The sequence below is a fragment of the Nipponia nippon genome, unplaced genomic scaffold (genome assembly GCF_047370975.1).
Source record: "Nipponia nippon isolate SJK-2023a ecotype South Korea unplaced genomic scaffold, ASM4737097v1 scaffold_15, whole genome shotgun sequence".
Taxonomy (NCBI): Eukaryota; Metazoa; Chordata; class Aves; order Pelecaniformes; family Threskiornithidae; genus Nipponia; species Nipponia nippon.
Window position 1 is genome coordinate 8,878,136 of NW_028262331.1, and position 18,658 is coordinate 8,896,793.

An 18,658-nucleotide genomic window follows, 5' to 3' on the forward strand; every position below is an offset into this window, starting at 1 on the left:
CACACTGCCTAGTTTTCACATTTCTCCTCAAACAGTATTTATTGTGGATATCCAGTTGTGCTTCGTGATCATCGAGGCCGAGGAGCAATGAGAATCCTAGGTAACTGCATTTGAGGATAGACCAGATTACTGACCACGTGCTTGATGGAAACAAAACTTGAAACCTGAAGACCCCAAAACTTTCAGTTTAGAGTGGAAATTATTAACACATCTGTGATAGCATAGTTTACTTAAGTAAGTTGCAAAACTACAACTATCTTTCTGAAGTATTTATACCTTGGCTCATTCCTATATCATCTGCATACATTACATATTTTGCACAATACCTGCAGCACCTTATTTTATGAAACTGATTTTAGTGGCACAAACTACGTGGGCAAATAGAATGAACCAAACAAATTCTTGCAATCTCCAGTAAAATCAACATTTCTGTTGTTCAGGCTGCTAGCAAATACTACTGAAACATGAAACTGGAAGACGATGAAGATCTTTAGGCCAACATCTCCAAAGATATTTAGGAACCAAATCTTTCTGAGTCAGGCAGCTACACAGCAGGTACTGAAACATCTTAGTGGACATGGGCATTAACGACTCAAGAGGAAAGGGAGGAAAGGTTTCCTGACAATATAAGGGGGAAGAAAAAAAAGAAAAAAAAAAAAAAAAAGGGATTTACCATGGAGTGGTGAGCCAGACGGGCTGCTTGACAGGCCTGGAACAGGGCTACAGCGTCCTCCTTGTTTAGATGTCAGCTCTTGCTCGATCTCTTCCAACCCAGCACTCTTTTGGAAGCGGCTCATGCGATTTACCACCCGGGGTGACATATGTGTTCGGACACAGGGCTGGCCACCGTAAGGATTGATAGGAAAAACATGGGAAGTGCCACGAAGCGTGCTGACCACAACCCAACGACAGTCATGGCTGAAGGAGATATCTTGTACCTAGAAAACAGAGGAGTGAAATGGGAATGTAGTCACCAATGTACACACATCTAACAAAGGAAATGGACGATCACGTTTTAAACAAAGACAAATCTTAATTGGAAACGTGAATAAAAAAGCCTGAGTTCAGGCAATAACTTGAATTTTTGCGTATATACCAATAAACTTAGTATTCAGTATACATTCAGTATATATTATAAATATAAGCTGCAGTATAATACCCAGTTCCAAAGCTCGTGTACATTTCAACATATTCTGAGATTTTTCTTTTCAACAGGCGTGAAGTTACGAAAACAAACCATGCTGCAAAGTACTACAGAAAGCCACAAGATCTTGGTGTAATTTTCAAATAGAATTTAGTTCTAAAAAGAGTTGGGAAATCATTTCAATTACATGTTTTGTTATTTGATTGTTTACTTTAATTTTTAGAGATTACCCAAAAAGGGGAAAAGGGAGGGATGAGAACAAGAGAGACATCTCACCACTGGGCCCAATTTTGACAAATACTGGCACTCAAAACTGTATTTTAAGTCAACAGAAATACCATGTCCTACATAACTTAACAAACCAAAAATCAATGGCCAGTATTTTCAAGAGCTGTCTATAATAGTCTCTAGTCCTGCTACTATCAGTTTATCCCTCAGTGGAATCACCGTTCATCCAAGTATCCTTGGACCTATGCTTTTTTTTTGGTTTTAAAATTTTGTCAAGAAGAAACTGAACAACTTTGGCCATTTCTCTATATAAACCCACTCCATTTTATGCATAACAATCTTTATTAATCAGCTATTAAAGTCCCAGGGAAGACCCCAGTTAGATTTCTTCTTACGCATACAAGTACTTATCCACCACTTGAGAAACGCAAGTCTTATTTTAGCTTAAATGGTCAGTCCTGAAGCAAATATAAAAATACAGTTAAATATTTTCTACTATAGTTACTCCTTGCATAGATCTCAGATACGAAGTCCAGAAGGATTTAATTCTCTTTTAAGTGTGCTTTACACAGCGCTTTGATGGAAAGCAAATTCTTGTTTCTGCAGGAATGCTTTAAAAGAGAGATTAAAGATTGTTTCCAACCCCATACTGGCAGACAACTGAAGAAAACAAGTAGTCTAGGTTAAAATGATTTATCATAGAAAAAAAAAAAATCCTAAAACAATTCTTCCAAAATGTTTTTAAAGGTAAAAGCTGACTAAATAGAACCACATACACAAGTGGGATTTAACATGGCAAACAAACATATAGACGAAGGATTAGTTTTCATTATATTATTAAACAGCATAAACTAAATAAAATTCTTCAAGATTTCACTGAAGCCAGTTTTACAATACACTAGGTACTCAAATTGGAGTAAACACTGATAAAATCTTGACAAATATTCCAGAAATGCACTCCAGCTATTCCAGACAAAAGCAGCAAGTATTCATCAAAGTGCAAGTTTCCAACTAAGCCCTGAAGCCTTTGAGATAAAAAAAGGATTTAAGTCTTGTGACTTGTGACAAGATATCTGGCTGACAGACTGTCACGACACAAAATGCTTCATCAACATTACATAGATAAACTAAAAAACAGCGCTACACACCTGCTCTTTTCAATTGTGGTGCCATACCCAAATGATCTGCTAATGATATAGCTGAATAATCTCCCCCAAATCTGACAGGTTTTGCACTTTCAGTGATTCTGGTATTACTGACATAAAGTCACAGCACTTAGAGCTCCTAGTTTGCCTACAAAGTGTTTCACCTTAATAGATTGCTCAAAAAGGATTAGAGACCCCACAGGGATTAACAAGAGACAAAAAAAGAAACCCCAAAGCCGTGGAGTCAGAGAAAAAACTATGGCACCAGGAGTATTTACATACTTGCTGTTTAAAGAGGCAATTTCTACTGGTCAAAAATCAAACATTAGAACTGTGTACAAATTGCCATTCTCAGTTACAACAGAAAGATCACCATTATAATAAAATCATTAAGGCTGTTGGAATATAATTCCAACCATTCCTCTCAAAGGCCCTGTTTTCTAATTTTTAGTAACACAAAGAACGGCCATGCTTGTTGTTAGACGTGACCCCTCTGAACACATCACTGTTTTCCAAATATTTGGTATTCATTTTAGATCCAGCTTTAAATTCCCCTCCCGATCTCTAAAACCATCTATCTGTCCCAGCCCCAAGCAAACAGCTTTTCCCTTCCCTCCTCTCTGCTGTCCTGCCCGCTTGCTCCATGCCACCACCACAAGCTATTTGTGTCTTGCTCTGTAGTTCCATGCTCCTTGCAGAAGAGCGTTCTCCCCTGAAACCACAGCTACCTGGAAGGGACTCTACCAACCTCCCTGCGAGCCGGCACCTTTGAGCTGTATCTACAGGACAGACTCAGGCCGCCTCTGCCTCTTCAACCTCTTCCCTCCCACACTTTAACTGATTTCACAGCCAAACTCCGTAAATCACTGCTTTCACTCACATCTACCACATACCCTCTCTTCTGTTATTTGGCAGAGCATTTTTAGAGGGCATTTCTATGAGATGATAGAGAAAAAAACCTGTATCTTACTGTACTGCGTAACAGAAATGTATAGGTTTCTATATTAATACTCAGTTTTCAGTAGGGATCCTTAGGATTATGTTGTTTTCAAAACACGTACAACGGCCCTGGCATACGACAACACAAGCCAAGAAATTGGGAAACAACCATTACAGGATGTTTTTTCTCAATGTAAACATTACACAGAAAAAAGTATTCCTGATCTTCAGGAAGAAAGTTTGGAACATTGTAATCCAAAATGTTCTCTTTAAAATAACGATCACAAACACTTGCTGCAGTTAGAGAGTACTTAAAATAGGGCTGAAACCACAGAGGCAAAGAACAGGTTTTTAAGACTGAGTAATAACAAGAAAAAAAAAGTGTTGACAGATGAGTGTGAAATCAATTAAGATTTATGAGAATACAGCTAGGAAAGCCTCCTCAGCAGCGACAAAAAGTATTTTGCAAGCCACCGTGACACATGCAGTAATTCTACCTATCTCCTACCAGTCTCAAAAATGGCTTCGTTGGTCTTTCACAGATAAACGATGAGTAGCAGTACAACAGACAGTTCAAGGAGTTAATTCAGAGAATATTTCCAATTTCATACAAAGGCATGAATTAAATAGGTTCATATCGAAACAGCACAAATCCATCTGTGCAATGCAAAGGAGTCCGTAACTTTCCAGTAGACCTGGAAGAAAGCAGGGGACTGAGCTGAAAGGAGAACGCGCATCACGGCAGTCTCAGAAATTACTTCAAAAAATCAGCTGTGTGTGTCCATGGAAAAAAAAAAAAAACCAACCTAAATGATCACATCAGCCTTGCTGTTATCCACCACACTCTTACTGTACATTACACAGAGTTCTTGACTGCTTGTAGTATAAACAAACTGCACAGTGGCCCATTAGTGGTTTTCAAGTTTATGCTAAGCGTTGCAATTTATTGCTGTCCTTTAGGTTAATGTGCTATTATTTCATGTATTTATAATATATTTCTAGATTTGTTGTTAATTATGATGTAATGTTTAGATACCAAAGATCAATCAAGACCCGATAGTGTTTACAGCTATATGTTAATAAAGTACAAAGTAAACTAGATCTCTCACGATGCAAAGTTTATTCTATAGCTCAAGGTCAACATCAGATTTAATACTCCTGTCTGTATTTCAGAATTTTATCTATCCCTCTTCTGTCTGGGCCAGTAAAGGGAATTATTGACCTGAGATTTTATTTAACTCAGGAACCCTTAAGATATTTTAAATTGCAATACTAAATATTTTTGTGGAAATGTCAGTGCTTTCTCCTAGCTTTACAACCATTCCTTCCTAGATGGTGAGCAGTTTGGTTACTTAAGCTTCAATCTACATTTCTTGCATATCCAAAAGCCTCGGTGAAATCACTGGATACTTCAAGGTCCTCACTGGAAACACCAAAGCCTTTTCTGGCCCAAAGGAATGCACTTAAGACAACCACAGAATGTTGTAAGGGTAACAGCGTGCATCTTCCAATTCACCCATGTCTAAACCAGCTATTGTGTGACTCCCCTCGTACAGGAGGTCTACAGAAATTTTGTCCATGTTTTATGGACTATTCAGCTTGCTCCACAAATCCTAATCAGTACTTGTCAAACCCAAAAGGGGTTTTGGCTGCCCAGGCACCTCTTCTATTACTGTCTACTACTGACTCTTCTCAGTATTATAACTTTGTTGAAATAGAAATTCAATACCCTCACAAAATTATCAATACTATTTTCAGAATCATGGACAATATGACTATTTTCCTATTAGAGACAATTAAACAATATTTCAAATATTCTGGTAGGCTTTAGCATGACTTGGAAAGAAATCATCCAGTACTTCCATGGAAGGAAACAGCCGTCTGAGAAAGATTTTCTTAACAGGTACCAGGAAAGAAATCTTTCAATAAGCACGTACTATACAACGAGTCCTCCACATGTAGCTTCCTTTAGCTTTGTCATTTCTCTCACCTTCAGCATTTGTTTCTCACTACCCTTTCCATCAAAGCATTCACTTGTAACCTCCGTAACTTCTTTCCAGTCTCACGCTGCCTTCTGTTTTCCTTCAATTACTCTTCTCCTATGCTTCTTTTTAACTTCCACTATCCTATTTCCCTGTGTTTCGAACACTGGGATGTAAAATCCTCCAGAAAACTGAATGAAAATTGAGCTGCCATGTTCAGAGTCTGACCTGAGTGAGACAGGGTAATTTAATATATGGAGTCCTACAAGGACATGTCATGTGTCAACAGCTCTACCGAAGGTCAGCTTTCAAGATTGTACAGATCAAAAATTATTTCTGATAGTCTGAAAATCTGGAGGAAATCATCAGAACGGAAGGCTTCAAAGCTGACATACATTCACTTATTCTATATAGCAGAAATCTGTATACGTTTTTGCTATTGTTCTTTCCTTATTCCCACAGCTTCTCCAAATTTAAAACTGTTAATGAGAACATATTCACAAAGTAAATAAAATTAAAAAATTCAAGCCATAATGGAAAGGAAACAAAACAGAAATAAGGGTAGCACACAGAAAACTTATTTTAAAAGCAGTTGATTAAAATCGGATAGTCAGAGGAATGGCTGATTACACAAGCAATCCCATGGGAGAGGCAGTGACCTTGTTTGCCGCTACTCTTGGGACTGACTGAAAGCCCATACCCAGCCTCTGTATTTCAGGGCTTCTAAAAGTTAATATCGTACTAATTTGCTGCACAACGCTTAAATGTATACTATCGCTTATTTTCTTAGAAAGGAGAAGGAGCTTTGCTGGGCTATCACAGTACCTCCCCAGGCAAATCCAGTCCTGACGTGTGTGCATAATGCAACAGTTAGAAAACAAAGCTCACAACACTGAACCATGTATTTTCACGGTGATTACAAAAAACAACTATTAAAATGCATTTTGATCTTCCTCTCCCCCCCCCCCCCCCCCAGGTGCCCCGTTTTCAGTTGTGGCAAGTTACACCAGGAACAACCTGAATATTCTTGGGCATTTCACTGCATTAAATTAAACTTCGATAGTGAAGTGAAACAACAATAAAGCATCACTGACCAGCATTACTGCAACAGGAACTTAACCCAGTTTCACGCACACTATGCAATGTCACAGAGAAAACGTACCATTATTCGAAGGACGTGACTTAAGTATTTAATTATGCTGTGGAGGAAGACGGCGGAAATAAAAAAGCAATATCATTAAACAACAAGAAGGAGCAGCAGTACCGAGGAGGCAAGGGTCAAAATAAATTAGAAAACTGGTCTGTATTTGAATTTTTTTGGTTGAGAAAATTAAGGAAATGATGTAGCAGCAAACACAAATGCAAAAATAATAAAATCACGGACTACACAATATGATTTCTCAGACCCACATAGACCCAAGTCTGTCTCCTTGAGTCGTCAAAACCGATTTCAGTTCTGTATAAAAACCACGGCAGAATCTGGGCACAGAGACATTCAAGTAGGGTCCTTCGGCCGGAGTAGTTGCTCTCTATGAATATCTGAAATTGCAAACGCCACTCTGCTTAGAGCCCCATCTCCTCGAGACAGCTAAGCTCCTTCTAATTGCAGCAGTTTCTTATTGTCTGCTTTCATCAAAGACTGATCAACTTCCCTAAATCAATCTTTTTTATTTAAATACTGTCCCCAGATTCTTGCCTAGAAATAAGACAATCTGTCTGGCAGAGACTATTTCAATAATTGCAACTACATAACTATGTCAAAAGATAGGAAGAAATTGCTATTAACCATGGAGGTTTACATCAAATGTTTGTAAACTATTCCAAAGTTTCACTACCTGGACACAGTACGTGTCACAACCTTGAACAGCCTCGAGGAAATCACGTCACAAAAACATTCATGCATTCCCTAGAAAAGCATAAAATTGCACGTGTTCTGCGGCAGCCCATGCTGGAATGTTTTTATCATTCCCTCTGTTTACCTATGCTGACTGAAGTCAGTTATAACAGCAGTTTGAGAGTCAGAATGACAGAAGTCTGACAGCGTAAAAGATTACAGAGGACTCTGGCCACCAGCCCACTGATGCTATCATTACGTTTATTTGTTCTAGGTTGAGATAATACTGTTTTCAGGGATTTTTTTTTTTTCTGTTTACAATTTCAGATCAAAGAGAAAGGATCATCAGGTGACAGTCTAACTTTCATCTGCAAGTAAATGAGCTTCCTCAGTTCAGAACATGCTATACCGTTATTAAAACCTTCCAAAATGTTCTTGGGTAAAAATATGATTGCAATAAGTGTTGGCTTACAATGCAAGAGCTGTAGGACAAGAAAATGTATCCCTAACCAAAATGTGCCCCACGTGCACTTGCGCATTTTTTCCCTTTATAGCCAAATTGTGCAAGCGTGGATTCTCTGAGAGCTTCCGTTCTCTCTGGTATGGTGAAATACACCCAGCGCTTGCAATGAACCTTCACAATGCAACATAGTGCATCAAACATACTGTTTCTTGTTCTTTTAAGTAAAAAAAAAAAAAAAATTCTAAAGCATAAGTGGCTCTTAAAGACTAAGAGATATTAATCCAATGCAACTGAAACAGTGACTTCCGTCTGTGTTTGCAGAAAAGTAACTTTGAATGTTGTGACCTTGGGCCTCACATCACTCGAACCAATGAATTATCTGAGCACTTCACATTCTTTCATGGCCGCTGTCCTCGCAATTCCCTTCCGAGACAGAGGTCCCCTTTCCATCTTACCCCGTCTTCATCTGAGTCACACAGAAAAGCCCGTGGCTTTGTTAGGAACTGAGTGATCTTCACAGTCCCGACTCAAATGTTTTATTCAGCACATAAGGCTTCTTCCTATATTTGCTGCTCAAGTCAGCAAATACAACATAGATTTGCAATAACAACACTTTAAAACACAATAACACTCTGTTTCATTGTTCAAAGCCTGCAGAAAGAGAAAAGGAAAACCACGTTATGAAGACTAGCTATGAAGAGTCAGGGAGAATACTAATACTTACCCGTAATTCCGTATCAAGGGGAATGCAAGCTCAAAAAACCGGCCTTACCAAGCAGAGTACCTAAACCTCCCTCAGCATCACGAAGCCAACAGCAAGCAGACTGGCAGGGCAGACAAGCCCTAAAAAGAAGATCACTAACAAAAAAGACTGGAAGACAGCTAGCAGGTGCCTTTGGACACCCTTCCAGGGAAAAATGACCATCAGTTGTTCACAAAGTGCGTATGATCATATATTGAGTATATACTGAATACCAGCACAATCTGCTGTGAGCAGCATTTCAGTAGAGGGAAGGTGTATCTTGCGGGGGAACTTCAACAGCCTCATCCCTTCTCCTCCATCCAACAGAAACGTTACAAATAGCCTAAGTATAGCTGTCGGGACAGACTGTCAATGCAAACACAACATTCTGTAGTAAAATCAATTTTCATTTTTCCTTTTATAAAAATCAAAGTACAAAGTCTCTATTTTACCCCATTCGTTAACGGTATGATTTCCGTGACACTGTCTGGTTGGAGCGGCCAACCCTCTGCAAACGCTTAGCCCAAATTCTGCTTTGGCTAAGGACAAGATCCTGATCTCCATGAAAGGAGACAAAACCCCTACAGATCTCCTTTCAACCAGTCTCTCTGTGTTTCAGAAATGGTCGGGAAAAGGTAGGAACGGTCTTTCAGACTGAAATTTCTCAACCCCAAACCAAACCAGAATTTGTCTGGAATTTAGAGAAAATAATGCATGATGGAGCATATATTCTTTAGTTTTATTAAGTCAAAGTAACCATAGGGCTCATACATCTGACTCAGTAGAAAGACACGTGGGTGACTTAGAGACACTGCTCAATTGCAGTAAATCGATCAGAAAACACCATTATTAAATCACAACACTTGCTTCTTTTTCTTTAATATACATTAAGCGTGCACCTTAATCCACTTAAGATGCTTCTGTGTACAGATGAGACAGGGGACTTTCTGTCACCTTCTCTTAGGGGACAGATGAGAAATACCAAGCCTACTGGTCTGACCTCCAACCACTACAGACAAGGTAAAACGGAGACTGGGAATTCTGCAGCCCTGCAAAAGGGGATACCCCAGGGCTGATATTCTAAACGGGGTGAAATTACAATTCAAACACTGCTGTAACACCAGATACACCTGTCAATATTTGGAACGCCAATATATATGGGTCCCAAATTTCTGCCCCCAGAGCGAAACTGGTATGCCATGTATTACACAAAGCATACACTGCAGATCCAACACTTCTTGGAAAAATTGGTTTTACAGTCTACTCCACGTACAGTCAATTTGTGCAGAAGCAGCGATCCCATACAGGGAGCTTCAGTGTGTCCAGCAGCTAAGACACAGCCGTTCACACAAGTACATGAAACTTTTATAAACATTACCAATGCACCAGTTCTTTGTCCATGAACTAAATGGTCTTATAACATCAGTGATAAGTATTTGCAGGAAACACGCTAATGGATCACAAAGCAAGAAAAGAAAAATCATGCATCAGACTGTAGAAGAAGGATATTTTGGGAAATGTGTGGCAAAGCTCTATTGGCCAGAATCTCATGTACGAAAGCAGATGATTTCAGTATGGACATTAAAATACCACATATAACAAGGGCATAATGATGATGTTTAAACAATTTATAATGGGTACTAGCTAAACAAATTTTGACACTGATAATCACTCGTGTCCATCAACACAAATTAGAACTTTTTATAGCTCCAGTACAGAAGGTGACCTTTAAGACCATTGGCCTTGATTCACAGTTAGCTTTAAACCAGGGGGGGAAAAAGAAAGGAAAAAAGTCTGGTTGCGAATGTATAAATACTACTCTAACCAAGAAAGGAGGTACAGAGGCTTCCAGTGTGTGCCTCAGAACATCTGCATTGAGAATTTTGAATTGAACAGTCTCCAAAATTCTTCTCTAGTGCTACTTATACATGAAGTTTACGGAACAAAAGAATAGCACCACATACGACTCTTCTTACTAAGCAACTACAACGACTGTTATTCCAAAAGAAAAAGTAAAACCATCCATCATATTACGTAAATATTTTAAATGATAGATGTGTATTGAGAACCATGGATACCAATGTGATATTGTTGCTGGATAGTTTAATTATCAAGGGAGTTGTGAAATCCACCAACACGCCTCAGACTGGTTAGAATTTTCTCCATTTTATACCATTCCAAAAGCTATACCGTTCACACCCCCAATGAAAACTATGTGGCAAACTGGGAAAAAACTTTACTATGTTGATTCTGAGAATTTTAATGCAATGCTTTCACAGAGATGCTAATACTATATCCCCAAAAATGTGTATCAATAAGGGTTTATTCTCTGAAAAATGTTATGTTTGGTGTCCAATGTATGCCTTAAAAGCAAATTTATCAGTGGTAAAAACCAGAAGAACATCTTTGTTCCTAGTGACTGGAGCCCTATGCTTTGGTTTCCAATATTGATTATATTTCCCATTTTTTGTATGAAAGTAAAACAAAAATAACTCTAAAACATTGAACACAGTATAGTACATGCTCACATAGATGACAGAGTATACGTATACACACAGATCTCAACGCTCTTTATATTATTTATAAGAATTACTTGTAAGTACTATATATATTATCCCATATGGACAGTTTTTCCCAATTTTCTCTCACTTTCCCAATTGGCTATTCCTTCCTATAGTAAACCATTGCCTATAATAGCAATGACACTTTTCCAGAACGGTAGCAGCAAAGCTTTAGTCTTCAAACTACCAGTAATTTAAATTCACACAGATTAAAACATTATCAATCACTACTACATTAAATAAAGCTGTCAGAGCTCCTTGTTAAAAAGGTAAGGCAAAAAACTTAAGGCAAACTGCACAACTCGTAGGAAAAAAATGGTTTGAAGGAACTATAATCGCAGTACACAATAATCCGAGCTTCCAGTGTCAGGGTCATATCACAGTGCCCGAGGCTTCTCTCTGTCACACTAGTTTACATCTGCCAGACTGTCACAAGTCTGTGCTTTCAATGTGTAATTGCATCAGCAAGTGCAATACTCATTTCTTACCCTGTGGTGACGTTTTTATTTATGTATTTAAAACAGGTTCTTCAACAGTTACTCAACGCTACAAAGGTGAGGCTCTCCTGATGCCTAAAAGCATCGCAGTGAAGATTCAAGCGTAACACGCTGCACTGCTGCTATCGCAGTGATGCCAGCAAAACTGGTCTCTCACTTTTTTCCACTTTACCAGTAAATCAGTTTACTGAGCATTTTTTAAAATATAATTTCAGACTTTTTTACCCTATGCTAATCTAGCCTACTTTAGTCTTCCATCTTTAAGAACAGGATTTTTAAACTGGGAAGTTAAATCTGTAACACTATAGTCTCCAACAGGTTCCCCCACTTTGCTACAGTACAGATAAAAGTTAATCACAGCCTTTTGATTAACCCTTCCTTTCAACTCTTTAATTGTCTGTCTTTGGCTTTTACCACCAAAGTCAAGCAAACCCTGACAGTTGCTTCGCGGTCACTAGACAAATGTTTAACATGTTACATGAGAAAAGGTTAAGTACAAACACAGCTAATAATCTGGGCTCTTTGGAGGTAGTGTCATATCTGAATAAATCTGACAGCACCTCATTGTAAAGGGCAAGAATTTATTATTGCCCAGGTTAAACGCTGTGCTCTTATCCTTTCTGTGGCTATAACATAAGAAAGGCTCTTTGTGTGCTGAAACAAACATTAAAGTGCCAACATACACAAAATGTATAAGGTGTCTGGGGATTATTCTTCAGCAAATAGTTTAACTTACTTTGGCTTCAGTCTCTCCCCTGTGAAGTGTATACAAATGATGGACGGCACTTTGTGATGATGACCAAGGATGTGTCAGTATTTGAAAAACATGGAAATCATGGCCTAATGTGTCAGTAGTGACCAGCAACATCCCTGGGTAAAAAAAAGAAAAAGAAAAAAGAAACACAAAAGCACAAGAGATTAATCACTGCAGAAGAAGAGGCTTATGAATGTCTATCTAAAAAAGCTAGCGTGGCTTACATTTTGTTTTCTGGAAACAAAAGTAAACAGTTGCAGAAAATTACTGAATTGAAAGGGATTCACTTCATAAAAATGAATCAGAACTTCATCTGAAATCATATTAACAGTATTACTACTCACGTATTACAGTACAAATCTATAAAAGCCAACTAAAAAGCCTGGGAACGTTCTAACTGAAGTTGAGAACTTGTGTGACCAATATGAAGCACTGAAGTGATGAATGTTAGAGTGAAACCCCAAAATGCTCTTCACTGGGAAAGAGCTAGTATAAAAAAGATTGATGTTTCCACAATAATAATTTTTGGAAGAAGAAACGTTATCAAAACTCAGCCAAAACAACCCATACCAAAAACAGTCCTGAAGAAGCATCTTTCTTATAAAAGTATATAAAAGAAACTGTCTGATTTATTGCTTGAAAGGCAGCAAATCCGAGTTGAGAGCTTTCAAGTGAAATATTAAATTAGGTACTAACTTCATGGAAAACAGGTCACTGACGGATGTACTGAAATGATTAAATTAGAAGATCAGCAGAATCACAGTAACTTATATAGGCTATTTACTTTTTTCTCCCATTATATGTCAGTCCATAACCCAGTTCTTAAACACTTACAAACATATTTGAAGTCAATTTGCCATAACAGTTTAAGTTTTTATACCAAAAAAAGAAGCGGTTTTGTACATATAAGAGAAGTACGGCATCATGGCAGAACTCAGAACTACAGTAAACAAACTTCAGATTTATTTTTCTGTACAAAAATGTCTATATTACCATACTTACTAATGAAATTTAAGAAGTTATCACCCAAAGTAATCCTCTGACATTTAATTAACATCAAGTACAAAGTGATTTTAGCAGTTTAATAGCTACATTTAAGTGCCTTGAAATAATTTTCAAGGTATCGCATCTATTAAAGAAAAACAGGAATTTCCACATAGCTCTGTTGTGTTGATTCTCCCCATAAAACATAATTGAAATCTTTCATCCTTCAGGAAGAGAACTTAGGTCTCCACATATTACACAACACCTATTCAAAGGATAAACGATTATCTTATTTCTGTCATAGAAGAGCATTCGCTTTCTCAGTTTATTTACACATGGCTCTGCGATTCATCTTTTCCTCTTCTACTCACCACTGCTAAACAAATATATACAGTACAAGTTTGAAAGCCCTCACATATTACTATTAAAGTCCTAGCATATGCCACTTTTAAAATTTTAGAATTAAACTGGAAAAAAAAAAAATCCTCTTGCGTACCGAGAGACAGAGAAACACACTCTTAGTAAAGATTAATTAACTTTTCTACTGAACCACCATTACATCACTCGATGGCTATCCTGAGTGTTTTCCCTCCTTGGCAATCCTGGAATCCTCCTTCCCTTAAGCACAAATAGGAAAATTTCAGCAGCCAAAGCCTTGACCTTCTGGGCTCAGCGTCACTCCACAGTGCCTGCTCCTCCTCCTCCGAGGCCGAAGCAGGTTTGCGAGCACGTATTTCGGCTCCTGGGAGGAACAGCACAGTCCCGAAGCCCCCAAACAGGGTAACACAGCATCATCGCAGACTTCCTCTGACCGTGACCCGGCATATGCCTCAGTTTCTCCTGACCATAACTCTTATGAAATAAGGATCTTGTGAAGATAAGCAAATACTTTCAAGACTACGAGGCCCACCAGCAGTAAGGTGCAAAATCTGAGAGAAATCCAAATTTCACTACAAGTTTCCTTCTCAGATTGACCACTGATGCTGGTAGGGCTTGGACAGAGCGCAAGGCCACCCACGTTGCACACATCCATTTCCTCGAAATCACACAAATGCAAAATCTTAAATCTGACCTCAGCAAGATTCCCTCCAGTAGACATACTTTTACTGTTACAGGCTGTTAGTCCAATTCCGAGTGTTAGAAATGAAAGAGAGTTTGTTATAGAGCTAAGAAATCCGTGAGTGCATTTGGGTATTACGTTTGGGCGGTAAGGCATGTGAGTTGAGGTTGGTCTGGATGTTAATGTTGGCTTAACTGGCAATTTCCTTGATTTGTAGTGACTGTGTTGATAGGAAATACAGCTAAAGTTGCTCAAGTGCAAGTCAGCCAAGTCTTTAGTGTGGGATTATGCACACAATTTGCATTAATTCTGTTCTGAAACATCACAAAATACACTTCCCTTCTAGTGAAGTGTGCGGTCCTCAATAATATATAGCATTTCCAGCGGAGAAAGCTGGAAGCAAATAGGGGTTTGTGTGCTTGAATTAGGTTGCCACTATTACTGGAGTGAGGGTATTCCAAAAGATCTAATTCAACCCAGTAAGGATTTATTTTCTATATTCCCATGTTTGCCTCTCCTCATGCATCAGATAGCTTTATATAGAAGTCGAGTGTGCTTTTGGTCCTTTTCAGCTCTCTTACTCCAGATGGAAAGGACCTTTGGAGAAAGAGAAGCTGGAAGAGATGAATACATAAGGCTTCTCTCAACACTGAACAGACAGCCTCAGCAAACCTAGATTTTTTTTCTTCCCCCAAAGTGCTAGAAGTCTTTTATAAATACATAGGCAGAGCTGAGTGCACCCAGAGATCTGAGCACAGCATTCTTCATGTGTATCCCATCACATGGCACAGTGCAATGAAGATCATAAAAAACCAAAAAAACCAAAAAAAAAGCAAAAAAAAAAAAAAACTTTAAATGAGCCAAAAATCTGTCTGGAAGCTGGAGAGAGAAAGCTGCGTAATAGTCACGAGCCAGTGAAAACACAGGAATTACCATACTGCGTTGCCCATCAAACCTCTCCGTTGTTTAGCTAACCAGTATCTCGTTTCCAATATTGGCTAGAAATGCAGGTGTCTGCGGACGGCGCAATAAACCCCACAGTGCGCAGACATGAGATAACTTCGCCCTTCTCCTCATAAATGTTTTTTCCCAAATCTGCAATCTCTGCTTACCCGGAGCAGGGCATTGCTAGAGAGCTCGCTTTGGGACCATACACTGCAACGTATGTCACACAAATCCATAAAGCACACGGTGTTACCTGTTCGTTCGTTTGATGACATACGCCGTAACTGAGCAAACGAAGCCATGAAATGTGCTTGCCTATCCGCAGGGCTGATCGGTTCCATATGATGTTCATAGCTCTTGGTTCCATAACAATGTGCGTTGCCTCCGGGTTTTTGGGGTTTTGTGGTTTTCGGGTTTGGTGTTGGGTTTTTTTTGTTGTTGTTTGTGCTAACTTATAGGAGTATAGAGGTGAAAGACAATACATTTGTGGGTGGAAAGGAATTGGCTTAAAAATAGAAAGATGGGTGGTATCTGATTTGGCAATTTTGCATGCCTAATCTAAAATCCTGCTGTCTGTCACTTTGGAATAAATGCATTTTATTAGATGAAAGCCAAAGGAAAACAGGCCCTTTGCTTATATTAGCGGCTATTTTTCAGTAAGTTAAAGGAGGACCTTTCATACTCACATTTGCATTTGAAATACAAATATGTACTTGCAGAACTTGTATCAACACAGAGGTCCCAAGCACAATACCACAGATGTGAAAGAATGTGTATTTATAAGACAGCATTTTGAAATATCTTACTTACTACTGTTATTCAAACAATAAATCACTGATGTTTTAGAACATTTGACTTGGGTTTTGGTGTGGTATTTTCCAGCTCTCATTACTTCACACTAAAGAATCACAGTTTTCAATTACTACAGCTCAGCCATTTCAGTTCTCTCTCCATCTCCCTGCAACAAAAGGCCGCTGCGCCGCTGCAGCACCCCAGCAGCAATACCTAATCCCAGCGGAGAAACATGAACTTGAATCCCGGTCGTTACCTCACTTTCACTTTCAAGTGCAGGAAACTTCAACGCAGCTTTCTAAAAGACCTTGTGACAGTTTTCCCAAAAAGTTGTTTAGACGGAAATATGGTTTAAAGCTGTCACAAGTTCAGTCCAAAATGTTTTCTCTTATGATGTACTTTATGTATGAATAATCATAGATGAAAAGTGAATAATTCTCAAGGATTTCCTGCTTATTTTTCAAACTGGCATTAATCCCTGTTTAACAGATAACATCTGAAATCAATTGAAAGTCTTGCGTACACAGAACCCAGTGGAAATTTATGTGTAAAGCAGATTTTACCTTAGTATGTATCGCAGTGCAAAAATTTTGATTTTGCTTATCCATAATACGAGGGGTGCAGCTAGGTTAAATTAATGGCTGTTTTACTATGTGGTTTTTCAAATCCACAGAGATGATTAAAATCCAGTTTAAAAGGAACAGATATCCTAGATGGAAAAAAAATTACGAAAGCTTTGTTTTACCTGACAGATACAATTGCCCTAATTTACAGCTTCCTACTTTTCATGCATTCTGTTTGGGAAACAATAAGCTTCTTTCAGGACAGAAACGTTAAAAAATACAGAGAATATATGCATAAAAGGAAAAACTAGTACAGATGTAGACTGTGGCTTAAGAGCTATTTATGCAGTATCAGAAGACTAAACCAGACTCTGGCCTGGCCATAAACTAAGCCCACGCCCTAAATGAGGTGCCAAGCCACAAAAAGCATTTGCGTCAACTGGGAATACAAGGAAAAGAAGGACTTCTAATTATAGGGCCTGGAAGCGGAAGCCCAGAGTGATTAGGAGTTTAGGCGCTGCTGTATGTTTATCTGGGAGCTTCCTCTCGCTCGCTCTCAGCCCGGGTTTGATAGATGAGGGTTGGCCTAAAGGGTGGGATTGAAGTTGCTGATGGTACACAGAGTTCTCCACGATCCGAAGGAGACGGAGACGGAATACTAAGGCTTCTGTGGCCTTGTAGGAACATAACTCTTTTCAACTAGGCGTCAGCTGGTTAGCCCAAACGGCAAAATTAGAGAGCAGCGAATCTCAGTTGGGTACTTGTTATAAAATCTAGGAAACCTGAGCAGCCTAAGCATCTCCACCACATCCTATTTATAACACCTAGCTAATTGCATAGTTGTTTATTATATGCATACAAATGAGGTACACCCAATTTCACCTTGGCTTTGAGTTTCATGAGTAACCTCACTTTAAATAATGCCATCTTTCAGAGGAACAGAAGGTTTTTTCCGCCTTCCAAAACAATGGCATTCTGTAATTACACACTGAAGAACTCAACACATTCAAGCTGTGTTGGATTTGTTTTAAAAACACCAAGGGCACAAATGTTAGGAAAGCAGGCATACATCTGCCTGAAGGAAACATATATTCATGGATATACTTAATTTAAGAATGCAACGCTTACATTTCCATGCATGCACAGCCATACAGAGACCTGTATAGCCACTGCACAAATATGCTATTTAGATGAACAGTGGTAAAAAAATATGAACGACTTCTCAGATTTTATTTTTTAAATATGAGCATAGATACCATGCAATGTTAATATTATGCTTTGTAGGTTTTCAAATTACAGGATGAGAGAGCTCGGTGGAACCGCGCTGACTTGCAGTCGCTCCTTATTCAGTCCATACGCGTTTCGCTCGGCATGTCTACCCTCTGCACGCTAGCTGTATAGATTTCTATTTCACTGCAGCTCTCGTGCAAAAGCAGTCGCGTACGTATCTGGTTAAGATGTGACAAAGTTTATATGGTCCATGGTTTTACGAAACATATGACCTGACCTATGAACAGTAGCTTTATTTATACTCACTTAACTCCTCTCTGAGGCTGACACTAGTCAAAATAGAGCCAAATATTAGTGCTAGTAAGCCCATGTATACTTCCCAAGTGTAACACATATGCCAGTTACAAAATTTGGTCTCAAAAAAACTTAACTAAATAGGGAAAATCTGATTTTAACAACAAAATTCACCAAAAAATAAACACAAGTACATAAAGTTATCCAAAATATTTAAAAATAAATATTAAACCCCCCCCAAGTCAAAAGAAAGAGAAGAAAAATAAAAAATTGTTTTGTGAATAATTACCTATGACTGGAGATCTCTATACACTGTAACACACTTAGAACAATTACATATTTAATCTGAATATTTGGAGCTTGGGGTGGATGTATGGAAACTGTCAGACATTTACCATGGCCAACAGATGGCTCAAGGGCATGCTTTATATACTAAAAAACTATTCACCAGTTTCAAACACTAACTGACTACAGCTGATGGCCCAATAAATACTAAAACTT

General features: G+C 38.6%; 1 protein-coding gene across 21 annotated transcripts in view; it reads right to left on the reverse strand.

Moving 5' to 3' along the window:
• The window catches only part of BCAS3 (BCAS3 microtubule associated cell migration factor), a 373,805-nt gene that overhangs the window by 249,805 nt on the left and 105,342 nt on the right, over positions 1–18,658 (reverse strand). For all 21 annotated transcript variants that reach the window (XR_015703602.1, XM_087752408.1, XM_087752414.1 and 18 more), the window contains 2 exons: positions 12,272–12,405; positions 674–938 (listed from right to left, as the gene is read on the reverse strand). Coding sequence is in view for 20 of the 21 variants with exons in the window: in XM_087752408.1 (XP_087608534.1) it covers positions 674–938; positions 12,272–12,405 (399 nt within the window). In the remaining variant the exon portion in view is untranslated. The remainder of the gene's footprint in view (positions 1–673; positions 939–12,271; positions 12,406–18,658) is intronic.